The sequence below is a fragment of the Coffea arabica genome, chromosome 3e (assembly GCF_036785885.1).
Source record: "Coffea arabica cultivar ET-39 chromosome 3e, Coffea Arabica ET-39 HiFi, whole genome shotgun sequence".
Taxonomy (NCBI): Eukaryota; Viridiplantae; Streptophyta; class Magnoliopsida; order Gentianales; family Rubiaceae; genus Coffea; species Coffea arabica.
In genome coordinates this window covers 4,282,123-4,295,991 of record NC_092315.1, presented here as the reverse complement: position 1 = coordinate 4,295,991, position 13,869 = coordinate 4,282,123, and the positions used below count along the sequence as shown (strand labels likewise).

Genomic DNA, 13,869 nt, shown 5'->3' with positions numbered 1-13,869 from the left:
TTCAACCCTATGCTTTTTATTCGCATTAATACTGGGAACATAAGAAAACTACACACTATGATTTTGAAAATTACATACAATTGTCAACCATCTCTTTTTCCAAATTTATGGCTGTTTTATTTCCCTTTTATAAAAAAAAAAACAAAAACAAAAACAAAAAAACTTTCTCCCAAATTTATGGCTAATTTATTTCCCTTTCATCCCAAAAACTTTGGTGTATCCACCGCAACTCTTTAAACAATTTTATAGAATAAGAATTTAAACATATATATAATAAAAATATTAAGAATTAATCTTATATTAACTAACAATGTAAACACTATCACAGTTAGATACTTGACACATGTGCAAAATTTGCATTTCAAATTTAAATTCAAATTATGCATCATATATTCAATGGTAAAAATGTATACACTATTAGTATTCAGTATATAGAAAATAAATCTTAATAATAATAATAGTAACAATTTAGACAAAGTTGCTTAAAATTGAATATCAATGAGTGTGTTTGGATTGGAATGATTTGAAAAAAAATAATTTGCTTCACAAATCCTGATCACCTTTTTATCTTCTGAATCACCTTTTTACCTCACATACATCACATCACAAAAAGTGCTACAATAATTATCTCAAATAAATCATCCAAATAAACTCCTATCCAAACAAACTCATTGTCTTGTTGATGCTACAAGATTCGAATATAACAATCATGATCAAGTGGATATAAGGCCTAAATCGATAAAAGAGATGCAAATCCAATCCAATCTAAAATTTAGGTTGCAATAATACTGCTCAAAAATGTCTCCATAACCATAGGAGCGACCAAAATAAACTAAGAATAACCATCTTTTGATAATCAATCCATGAGTTCATTTGGATTGAATTATTTTTAAAGAAGATACCTTTTATCATTCACCAAGAACATATTTTTTAATTATATTTTTTATCAAGCATTCGTCACATTCAAAAAAGTGTTATAATAAATAATACTAAAATATTTTTTAAAACAACCATAAATCCAAACAAGTTCCTCACCTTTACAGTCATCATTTTTTATGTCTAATTCCTATTTCTTTCCTTAACCTTAACCATTAATGAGTAATCAATTCAACAATTACAAAGTTGATATTCTTCCTTTACATCCTTCTAGATCTACTAGTCTGACAGTAAATCTAATGGAACTTAACATAAATCAATCAAAAAGTTAAAGACCCCATGATATATTTTACCTTTGTCCCAACAATTAAAAAACCTTAATATACTTCAAAAAATCTACTCAATAATCCAAAGAACTAAGAGGTTCAAACTTAGATCTACACCTAAGCAACTTTGAATATTGCATAAACTTACCAAAAAAGTTAACAATCTTTAAGCAACTTATCACAGAAATTTTCCACTTCAGATCTATCCATCAAAAAGCAAAAAGGAACCAGAGCGACTTTAACCGAAGGCCAAGAAAACAAGAGCTAAAAAGAGCCAAAAGGAACAAGAGCGAAAAGAAGCAAAAGCAAGAGGCGAGATGGGAATAAAGAAAAAAGGAAGCGGCGATGGAAACCTAGAGAAACCAACCCCATTAAATAGAGAGCTAAACTGCCAGCAAATTTCCAAAATACCCTGTACTATGTCAGAAATCCCAAGAGTACCATGCGTCCCGCCTAAACACGTAACCTTTCAATATTTACGGGGAGGATAAGATTCCACCGACAAAAACAAATCTATTAATAAATATCGCATGCCACAGACGCAATCGATTTGTTTGGATAAAATATTATTTAAAATAAATGTTATAACACTTTTTTATAATATAATGTATGTAAAATAAAATAATAATTAAAAAAATAAAAAAATAAATTAAAAATATATTTATAATGTAAATAAAATATTATTTAAAAAATAAAATATTATTTAAAAAATTTGATATCCAAACAAAGTTGCGACAATCAAGAGACCTCATATGAAAGAACAAACTCTGGGACAGAAGAGTCGGTAATGAATTGCGTAGGTATAATACCACAAAAATTGGAGAGGGAATGGGCAGCCAGCCCAAAGACAAAAACGTGGAGATTTGACAGGAGCACTAACTTGTCGTTGATTCAATAATAGTTTGGTCCCCGTCGTCGTGGTTCAATTGAGCCCTCCCTTCAGTGTACGAGTAAAGTAATAGAAATAGCGTAGAGGATCTGATGGAAAAACAGGAAGCGTCGGTCAAACAAGCAGCTCTTGCTTTCTTTGACGCAACGCGACCCTTCATACCTGACGATTCCGGCGAGGCCTTGCAAATTGATGGATGTGCGCCAGAAGTTTGTTTGGGAAGCTTATACGATGGAGAACTTTTAAGACTTAGTATCACAGTACTCTCGGAACTCTGTGATGCCGGTCAAGAATTTTCAAGCACCACCGTAATTCAGCTGGCTATCATGGGCGGGTTTGTCACCGGAGGCAATGGAAACGGTTTTAGTTCCGCTTAGGTTGTGGTAATTAATACAACTTTTAATAAAAATATTTATTAATGTTTAAATATTTTTAAATATATTATTTGTAAACTTAAGTACTTAAGTATTTTAGTTTTTATTTGGTTCATAATGTAGGATAAAATGGTTAAATTTGATGTTTTATTTTTTAAAATCACAAAATCTACTCCAAAACATCAAATTTAATTTTTTATTAAAAGTACTTTTAACATTAAAAATTTTATTTCTAATTTATAACACTTTAAAAGTACTATCAGCACATAAAAGTGCTTTTTTTATCAAAAATATCACAATTTAAAACGAGACCTTAGTGGATTTAGTGGGGCCTTTAGAGCCGTATAAACAATATAGAAGATTGGTTTGATTCAAAATAGATTGGATTGAACTTGGCTTGTTTGGATTATGAACGTTTGGATTAGCAATTTTTAAATATTCATGTTTTTCAAATACAATAAATCTTAAAATATTTAAAATAATCTTCAAAGATCCTCAATTTGCCCTTATTAAGATTTATCCTTCAAAATCTTTTGACATAATTGTGTATATTAGTGGGTTTGGATAGGAGATTATTTGGGATAATTCTTTTAAAAAATACTATAGCATTTTTTGATGTAATATATGTAAGATAAAAAGATAATTGAAAAATGTGTTGATAATGTAAATAAGTCAGTTTGTGTAAATAAGGTGTAATCCAAACACAATATTTCTTATATATACATATATATATATGTATTAAGCATTGGTATTATATATTTAGATATATAATTATATTTCATATATATATGCATGTATCAATTATTGGTATTATATATTTAGATATATAATTATATTTCATATATATATATATATATATATATATATATGTATCATGTGAGGACTCGTAATTTTCTTAATTTATAGGTTTTATTTTCTTTTAATTGCATGTTTTTCCACATTTTCTTTATTCAAAAAATTTTAAAAATAATTTTTATGAGTAAATATAGTTTTTAAATGATTGTTCTAGTATCGGTTAGTTTTTGAGAAATTAAGAGCGTATACTGGACGTGAGACCTGTTAGTACAGAAAGTTCGGTAAAATTCGACCAATTAGGTTAAGTGTTGGATACCGGGTTTATTTTAGTAGGTGTTAAGAGATAATTAGAGGATACCCAATGGATGAGAGTTTGAGAGACAAAAGGATAGCTATGCATTAATGGTAGTGACAAGTGTCACTTGATGGTTGATTCTTGACTTTGACCACTATTCACTACTTTGCCAATTAAATCAAAAATTACCCAAAAATCATCTTCATTTGCAAGCTTCTTGGGCGGCTATCTTCAAGGGGAAAAGAAGAGAAAACTTCCAACTTTCTTGCTTCTAATCTTGCTCAATCCTCAAGTTCAACCGATTAAACTTAGATTTCCTCCATAAAACCTCTTAGTTTAGTGGTATTAAGGTTGGTTGTGAAGTGGTTTGGGAGACCAAGGTGCTAAGTGCTTCCTTTCTTGAGTTGGTAAGGTGAGTAGCTAAGGAACCTTTCTTTTCTTCTCAATAATGTGTAATTAGTGGCTTATGTGAGTTAAAGAGATGGTTTGAGGTGTTATTTCTTAACTTTTTGTAGAAATTGGTGAATTTTATATTTATCCATGATTTTTTTCTGTTTTTATATGTTTAGTATTGGTTGGTCATGGATGATCGTTGGAAATAGTTTAGAATGAAACTATAGTACGTAAATTGTGGCTATTTGCGAAAAATTTTCGCTTTGAAAGGAAATTTCGGAATTAGGGTTTCAATTAACCCCATTCTGCCCGATACTGTTTCTCCTAGTTAGAGGCCGAATTAGCCTTGGGTTAAAACATAAAAGTTGTAGAGAATGATGTTTTATAGTTGTCTGCAAAATTTCAGCCCAATCGGAGCAACGTAACCTATGAAAAGACCGAAATACCCCTGCTGCCCTGTTTCTGTCCGAAACTGTTAATCAGCTTCTGTAATTGGTTAGTTTGACCAGGAATACTACTGATTTGATTGTCGATGTTTTCTTAAGAATTATAGCCTTGTATCTTATCTTTCAAATGATTTTGGAATTACCTAAATCGGAGTTGTGTGTACTGAGATATGATTGAATGAAACATGACTGCTAGTTGAACTTCGAACTGAAAAATTTGGGATTATTTTGATAAATTTGACCTAGTTAGGGTGAGAGTTGGACTAAGTAGTCTTCATCAAAGTTATAGCCCTCTGCCTTAGTTTCGAAACGGCATAACTTGCACTTTAATCCAATAAACGTAGTTTTGGTTAGGTTCCGATACGCTAAATAGCGGTGAATCTGCCTTTTTGGTTCCTTAGTTTAAAACTCATTTCCGGTCATTTTTCTAGCTAAATCTTGTACTTGAATGACTTTGAGCCTATTGAACGGCTGTTGTGATGAATTTATATTGCGTATGACTTTGGGATTGATTGAGAAAAATAATGAAGTCATAAGTGGTTGGGAAAATAGGTAAATACAGAGGGCATGTTGCCCAAAATTTTAGGATTACGTGATTCCTTCAATTGAGTTGATCTTAGTACAAATGAAGCGTTTTGGGGTTGTTTGTAACCCTAGAACCAACTGTTATCTTTTTGCTCAATACTCATATGTTATTCTTTTGTACTAGTACTTAATCTGGAAAGGCGTACAACATGTAGTCGAATCTCACTTGTGCATTCCGTTTACTCGATTTTGGATGTGAAACCTTCAATTGTTTTACTTTGATGATTTTAGGGTTTCTTGGTGATTAAAGCCAGTTTGAAGTGAAAACTTTTGAAGTATCTGTACTTGAACTGATGAGTGTACCACTCCCCTCATTTGCTGCTTAACTTGGTTTCTGCCCTTACAATCTGCGATTTAAATGACTGCACTATCTGTTTGTTCTGTTTGAGACGAGAGTGTACTTTATCACACTCGTTCTCTTGTCTGTCCATATGCCTATTTACTGTGTATAATCTGTTAACTGTATCTGAGTCTGTTCGGACGTCGTTTGGAGGCTGGTATTCAACGACCTTTCTGTGACCTCTGAGCTCAACACCTGTAGCTAATTACTCAAGTCGGGCAGGCAAGGGCCTGGTCAATTAGATAATGAACCACGGTAGTCTGTTTTGGGAATCTTTGGATATTGAGACTCAAGATTCTGGTATACTCGAGTATTACCATTACTGTTCCTGTATGGAGTTCGGGTCCGGTAGGGATATATTTGGTGGACGAAAATTGGTGTAAAGTGGGGTCTACGGATATGTTAGTTCTATGTACGTTGACGGAGAGTCAACGGGTTCGGATCAAATACTGCAAATGGAAATCTGGCTCCTGAGAGCCACCTGTATCCTTTCCCTTTGAATCACTATGTTTAACTACTTTCCTTTATATCTGGTATATGTATCTGACTGGTTAACGTGAAAGGCCATGATTTTACCCTTATATGATTGGTACCTCATTGAGCGTAAACTCACCCCTTTCTGTTACCTTTGTTTTTCTTACAGGGAACCACTTTTGGGGACTATGATGTTTTGAAGCACGAGTTGAGTTAGTTTTAATATATTTTGTAAAGCTCCTCGATAGTTGAAAAAACCCTAAATGTATTTTGATCCAATTATCTTTCTTTTGTTTTGTAAATTACAAACGTATGTGTATAACCCTGTTTAACCTTGTTTATGTGTCCTTCCGAGTTATATGACATGGCACCCACTATTCATCGACGATTTTGATTTTCGTTTGGCTATTTTGCGATTTTGACTTGTTTGAGCGCTTTTATTTTTTCGGAACGTTTTAAATCGTATTTAACTGCACCGTTAGTCCTGGCGAGAGTTGGGCAGGCAGTCCGCTAAGCTCTTTGGTTCGCCTTAGGAGAAGGTGGGGCTGTCACATATCAAGTATTGGTATTATATATTTAGATATATAATTATATATAGCAAGATATGAATATTTTTATACACACACAGAGATTAAAGGGTCAAGTATATATCGGATTTAAATCTAATAAGATTTAAAATTGACTCACATTTAATTTGAATTTAATATTTAGGCCCAATTTCAATGAAAGGTTGGACTCATCAGATTTTTTCTCGAATCGAACGGACAAAGTTTGAGTTGACTTGCCCTATTAACAGGTCTAATAATAGCTCTAACAACAACTACAAAAGTATAAACGATTTCAAATATAATTTACAAAAATAAAAATAACAAAAAACTACCCAATTCTAAAACATTTTTTCCACCAACTACCACCACACCACCACCCACCTCCGCCATCACATCTCCCCTCCTTCCTCATTCTTCTCCATCCCTACCTCTACCTAAGGGTGCTAGCAAGCTCGCGAGCAGCTTGATCAAAAGCTTGAATCGAGTTCAGTAAAATTGAGCTCGAGTTCGAGCTCGAACTACTCGTTAAATTTAACGAGTCGAGTTCGAACTCAAGAAATAAGTACTCGAGTGCTCGCCGAGTTTAATCGAGTTTTCATATTTTATTTATATTATATATTTATATTATATTATATATTATATATTTTTTAAAAAAATTATAGATTTATTTCAAAACTCGAGTTTGGGCTTGATATTTACTCGAGCTTACTCGAGTTCAAACGAGTCGAGTTCGAGTTTAGTTTTATTTCATCAAGTCGAGCTCGAGTCCAAATTTTTTTACTCGATCGAGTTTGAGCTCGAGCTCGAGTAGTACAAATTTTGATCGAACTCGAACTCGAGTATAGTGCTACTCGAGCTCGACTCGGCTCGATAGCACCTCTACCTCTACCAACACCATCACCCCCCTCCTCTCCCCTCTCCCCTCTCCCCTCTCTTCCTCATTCCTCTTCCTTTTCCTCTCTCTCCTTCCTCTCCCTCCCATCTCCTACAGCCCTTCCCCTTCCTTCCCTACTTTCCGATTTGGTTGCATTTTGAGTTAAAAACAATTACCTACGAACACCAAGTGCTTCAATTGGATGCAACAACAAACTAGCAAAAAAATGTTTTACACTGCATCAACTATTTGAGATTGTTCAAGACAAATTGCACTTCTTTCAGGTGAGGGAAATATGATTTGCTTGACTCTAGAATGCAGCTCTAAAATTTTTACCTGATATCTTTCTTGATAAGCTCAATCCCATGAAACAAATTAGCAAGCACTTTTGAGTCAATTCTTAATCTCTTTTATCATCTCTGGACTTGAAAATTAGGTTCTCCATCTCCATAAATGCAACTTCGGTTGCTAGAAGAAGAGTTGGATTAAAGGAAAAGAACCACATTATAGGACCAAGGAACCATAACTCCTAGATGAGGATTTCAATATGATCCTTCTCAGCAACAATTAAACCGCCATTCTTACCGAACAAATAACGGATAAAATAGTCAATTATGGAATCAATTATGTGCTAAGTATATTCATCCATATTTGTTAGCATTTGGAGATTTAACATCAAATTCACGGGTCCTCTTAGATAGTTATCCTTCAAGAAATGCTACAAAGTAAAGAAGGAGGGAGAGGAAAAGGTGGTGATGGTGGTGGAGGAGGAATGAGGGGAGGAGTGATGGGAGGGTGGTAGGTTTTTTAAAAATTTAAAATATACTACATTAAAATTTTAAATTCTAAAAATACCTCAAAATACATTCTCAAAAAACACATAACTATTTACAGTAAAAGTTTTTCACATATATTGCTATAGTAAATTTTTTTGAAAAATACCTGTCAAAGCACCTAATCCATACGAAACTAGAGTTTATTTGGATAGATGTGTTTTTAGGTGTTTGTATAAAATTTTATTGTAAAACTTCTAAACAAAAACTTTTATGGAGAATTTAAAAAAAATTTCTTTTATTTTTTTCTTTCTTTTATTTTTTCCTTTCGTTTCTTCTTTTCATCATCACTGCTCCAATGATTGCATTTGGGATCCTTGGTAACATTTTTTTAGTGCCAACCCAATGTCACCACTAAAATTGCGCCAAGTGTCTTGTTGTCATTAGCACTTCAGTTTTTTATTAACTCAAATTGGTTCAAAGTTAACACAAGTTTTTTATTCTCTAAAACTCTGAACCAAAAGGCACCCGGCCGGTCTAACTCCTGCATCAATAATTTTGTACGGCTGTTGCTTTGGGGAAAAAGCCTTCAAACTCTTTCGTGCTTAATTGCTTTTAAAAAAGCCAAACCCTCTGTTTCCGCCAAACTTGTGTTGACGATGTCCTTCTCTTGCCGACGTCCTGAATGTATGAAGCTTGCCCTTATTCTCCTTGGTCAGATGTATCCTATTTTTCCTTTATCCTCTCCTTTTATTTTTAGATTTTTTCCCAGTATTCATTGTTTACTTTGTTTATTAACCCAATTTGTGTGGGATTTCTATAATTTATTGTGTGTAAAAATGACTTTGTAAAGAGTTCTGTTCAGTATAGTTTATAAGTTTTTTGTATTGATTTTGTCTTATTCTCCCGTGGATAACTAAATGAACTTGGTAGAGTTAAATTCAATAGGAGATTGTGGGTGCCCAATCCTGGGAATCTTGAAGTTGGATTTTTATGGTTTCCCTACAACCTATAAATTAATAGAATAGTGATTTTATATTAATTTGGACTAGTGCTCTTGTTACTTCTGTTAAAAATTTTCCCGAGAGCGGGGAATCATGATTGGCCTATTGAAAAGGTTTCACTGGACTCAGTGGAGCTATCTTGACACAAATATACTTGGCTGTTTATGCGAATGATTCCAAGTCTCTTATTCTTCTTATTGCTTCGCTTCCAGCTGCTTTAGCACGAAAGAAACAGCCAAGTATATTTGTGTCAAGATAGCTCCACTGAGTCCAGTGAAACCTTTTCAATAGGGCAATCATGATTCCCCTGCTCTCGAGGAAATTTTTAACAGAAGTAACAAGAACACTAGTCCAAATTAATATAAAACCACTATCTATTAATTTATAGGTTGTGGGGAAACCATAAAAATCCAACTTTCAAGATTCCCAGGATTGGGCACCCACAATCTCCTATTGAATTTAACTCTACCAAGTTCATTTAGTTATCCACGGGAGAATAAGACAAAATCAATAGAAAAAGCTTATAAACTATACTAAACAGAAATCTTTACAAAGTCATTTTTACACACAATAAATTATAGAAATCCCGCACAAATTGGGTTAATAAACAAAGTAAACAATGAATATTGGGAAAAAATCTAAAAATAAAAGGAGAGGATAAAGGAAAAATAGGATACATTTGACCAAGGAAAATAAGGGCAAGCTTCATACATTCAGGACGTCGGCAAGAGAAGGATGTCGTCAACACAAGTTTGGCGGAAACAGAGGGTTTGGCTTTTTTAAAAGCAATCAAGCACGAAAGAGTTTGAAGGCTTTTTCCCCAAAGCAGCAGCCGTACAAAATTATTGATGCAGGAGTTAGACCGGCCGGGTACCTTTTGGTTCAGAGTTTTAGAGAATAAAAAACTTGTGTTAACTTTGAACCAATTTGAGTTAATAAAAAATTGAAGTGCTAATGACAACAAGACACCTGGCGCAATTCTAGTGTTGGCATTAAAAAAATGTTACCGAGGATGCCAACACCAAGTGTAATGACTGTCACCTTTCATCGCCGTTAACACCTCTACCACCTCTCCTTCCCTCTCTCCTTCCCCCTTCTCCTCTCGTTTTCCTTTCCTCTCTCTCCTTCTCCTCCTTCTTTTCCCTTTTTCCACCACCGTGGTAGGAGAAGGAATAGTGAGGGAAAAAGAGAAGGGAGAAGAGGTGTGAGGAAAAAAAAAAGATGGGAGGCAGCGGCGACAGTGGTGGATTGAGATAGAAAGGTGGTGATAGAAGAGAGAAATGAACAATTTTTTTTTTAATGTTTTAAGCTGTGTATTTTAAAAATTTTATGGTGCTTTTAGAGATCGCTATAGACAAAGTTAGAGAAAGACTTTATCTATTAAAAATATAAAATAAAAAATTAGCCTTTCAAACTGACTCATATTTTTGAAAAATTATATTGTAGCATGAAGATCCGTATTTCTGAAAACTATTTTGTAGCATTGTATGGTAGATGAGTGGTATTTTTAAATATACCTTAAGGTATTTTTAAAATTTAAAATTTTGTTGAGATATTTCAAAAATTTATTAATTTTTGTCGCAGTTTATGTAATTCACATGCATGCCTAAACTTTTGACTTGTGGAAATGCTTAGACATCAATTCCATTGAATTCTAATTTCTATACCATCCAATGAATGAACCTTTCTATGCTGATCAAACTGCATAATGGAGAACAGTAATAGATCAAAACCGCTATTGTTGATTACTTGGGGTTCCTCATGTTGTGCATGCTCTTTCAGTCATCACTCATCAGCAGTTGGTGTTACCAACGTTGTCCTTTTGTGGATTTGAAGGATCATCCCTCAGATTGGGTTGTAAGCAGAAGAGTGAAATCCATGACTTGCTCTTCGGTCCCACACCCAAGTCATGGTTGAAATCCAAGTTTTTATCTTGTTTGCTTTATCTATTCAGCTGATATGGCTTCTTATGCAAAGTGCAACATGTGGCTGGCTCTAAATTGTTGTTGGTTGCATGAGTGGAAAAATAGGAAATGGATACTTCCTCCATCCCACTCTTTATGAATTTGTTTTGCTCTGAAGTACTTTCGATCTTGAAAAGTTTTGATTGATGAGTAACTTCAGTATCTTTGACAAGAGTCACAAATACAAAGGCAATAAATGAGCTCGTCCAAAGAATATGGTACAGACGTGCTAAATAATGGAAATTATGCCTGGATTGGTCTGTTAGTTGTAAGCTGTCTATCTTGTTAGAATACGCATATCTTGCATCATGGATGCAGAAATTGAGCTCTTATTTTCGACATTATATATTTTCGTCCCCTATTATCCGCCAGTTTTAACATATACTATTGTTATCTAGGGGAAGACTTGATCGTCCTTTTCCCTGCCTTGACTCTCAATATTGAGCAGAGCTTGTCCTTGTATATTCCCCGAACATTGAACACTTTCCAAAAACCCAGGCAGGGGAAGTTTATACAGGAAAAAACTCAATGGTTAAGGTAGGCTTCCAATATCTGCTGCTTGTTGGGTTCATTATGTAGTATAACAAAGAATCTGAGAAAACCTTAAGTTGTAACTCATGGTCATTATGGGCCATGGCATCTGGACGTGTGCAAGCGACTTATTTTGTACGGATAGTATGTATATCGGCAATTACTCGTGTTGTTGAAGGATGACTAGATAATGGGGTTAGGTGCAGTCTTGGCAATTGCATTATCTATGTTCGTCAGAGACCTAGCAGACAAGATGCAGTTCTCTGCGCCATATCTTTGGCCTTTCTACAGAAAAATAAGTCTTAGAAATAGGAGCAAGACAGCGACGACGACAACAACAACAAAAAAAAGAAAAGAAAAAAGGAGACTAGATTGATATTAGGTTACTTTTCGGCTTCTTAGAACAATGGTTTGCTTCTATTTTCTCCAGTTGATTGGAAATAAAAGGAAAGGGGTTTGGGAAGGAGATCAACTTAATTACCAAACTAGAATAGGATATAAACCAAGTTTGGAATCAATATAAGAGAGTAAAAATTTAACCTTCTATTAAAACGGATAAAAATGTTGTTTCAATTCGTCTTTTTGCTATTACTTTCGTTTTTTTTCCTATTATTTGTAGCCTGATAAATTATAATTTCCCAGTTTCTCATTCTTTTTGGCAGCTTCCAAGCTTTTTGGCTGGGTATGGACCAAAACGCCAGGCACTGCATGTCTCAGGAAAAAACAGATTCTATATTGAGGGTACCTTATAGAACGGGAAGTTACTTCATCTTTGGTGATGGATGCTTTATATGGAGGATTGAAGACTCTCGAGGGCTGGACAATGGGTAGGAAATACAATGAGAAAAATCTAGATGCAGAAGAACGGCCGGATCCCATCGTAAGAATAGATAAGCATGCTGTATCTCTGGTGGATGACATATTGCTACTGCTTTAGAGAGCTGTTACAGAACCATTTGCCACTACGGTTGAGAAATGTCCTCAACATCGTGTGCAGGGGTGCAGGAACAGGTTTTTCTCCGAGAGCTTAACTCTGGGTGCTTACTCCAGTTCTCATTGGTATATGGGTTTGCCAAATGTTTAAGACTCAGAGTTTTGAAGATGAATCAAATGGTAACTTGAGTTGCCTTCTAGTTTAAGTCCTAAACCTATACGTGTATAGGCAGATACTAATCTGTTGACTCTGAATATCTTCTATACCAGGATGGGCGTTCTGGAGAGGACTCTAATAACTATTGTATGGGGTATGAAGAGAGGCGTCTTACTCATCTTGGTTGACGAACTACTGAAATTCTTTCCCTAGCTCATATCGTCGGGTAATCCACTAATTAGATTTCTACCTCTTCAGTTTACTTCTGTTTTGCTCAAAATGCTACTATCAGTTCTTTTTTATTTTTGATTTTTTTAAATCTCTCTCTCTCTCTCTTTCTGGACTTTTGCTTGAAAATCTCCCTTACTTTGCTTGTTTATTTCTTTCTGGATTAATCATCCAAGCCATGCAGATACTCTACTCTCCTATTTTGCAGAAGAACCATTTTAGCATGAAGGAAACTTTGGTGTGGCTTTCTATTGCAGTCTTTTTCTGCATGTTTTTTTAGGCTATATCCATCTTTGAAGCATTTGTTGCTCGTATGTTTGGTTTCTATGCAAATGGGTATTTGAGCAATATTTCTGGAAAGTTGGTAGCTATAATTAGCAGTGTGTATTGAATTTTCAGTAACAACAATCACTTAAACGGCGAGGACTTGTTTTTTATAGATCTTACGCTTTAGTCTCTCATCTGGATGAGGGGTACTTCCAGCAGCGGAATAGCAAGTTTGTGGCTCTTGATGCTACATTAATACATGAAAAAACATGATGGGATGGATCAAAGCCTTTCTTATTCCAAGCAACCTCGCCTGGACTCATTAGGAGTTCGACCACTGGTTCCCAGGGGTTGTGTGTGAATAAGATCTAACCATAATGTGCAGGAGAAAATCAGAACAAAGAACGATTCCATGGTGTACCAAGGTTTTCTTTTTCATTTCCAATTTTCTTATTCGAACTTGTAATCCTTTGGTAAAAAACTGGGAAAAAGATACCAGAAACATAAACTTATACAAGGAGCTCGATCGGGAACACATGCAAGACCGTATAACGAGGTCCAATTATCTAATTGAAGATGAACTGAGAAAATGGTTTTTAAGCAAACGAAATTTCAGCTTTGACAAGCCTCAATTCTCACTCTGGCATATGTATTTCTTTTGCATTACAAAGCGTTGAGCATAGATTTGTAGAAAAGGGAGAAAGAGACTAAAACAAAGATATGCAGGCAGCCATTCGGGGATTGAAACCAATAAGACAAAAGCAGAAGATTCAGAACTAAAAGTAGCTTGAGATTGA

General features: G+C 34.6%; 1 protein-coding gene and 1 long non-coding RNA gene across 12 annotated transcripts in view; one reads left to right on the top strand and one right to left on the bottom strand.

Annotated features, from left to right (window-relative positions):
- Window positions 1-2,459, bottom strand: part of LOC140003821 (uncharacterized) — a 39,781-nt gene extending 37,322 nt beyond the window's left edge. For 5 of the 11 annotated variants that reach the window (XR_011842401.1, XR_011842397.1, XR_011842398.1 and 2 more), the window contains exon 1: window positions 1,570-1,699. Coding sequence is in view for 2 of the 11 variants with exons in the window: in XM_072084469.1 (XP_071940570.1) it covers window positions 1,570-1,574 (5 nt within the window). In the remaining 9 variants the exon portion in view is untranslated. The other 6 variants (XR_011842403.1, XR_011842405.1, XM_072084469.1 and 3 more) reach the window with 4 other exon arrangements.
- Window positions 2,460-11,093: 8,634 nt separating this feature from the next.
- On the top strand, window positions 11,094-12,359 carry LOC140038604 (uncharacterized). The gene is made up of 3 exons (XR_011842184.1): window positions 11,094-11,224; window positions 11,355-11,493; window positions 12,150-12,359. It is a non-coding gene; the product is annotated as an uncharacterized lncRNA (long non-coding RNA).
- The last annotated feature ends 1,510 nt before the right edge of the window (window positions 12,360-13,869 follow it).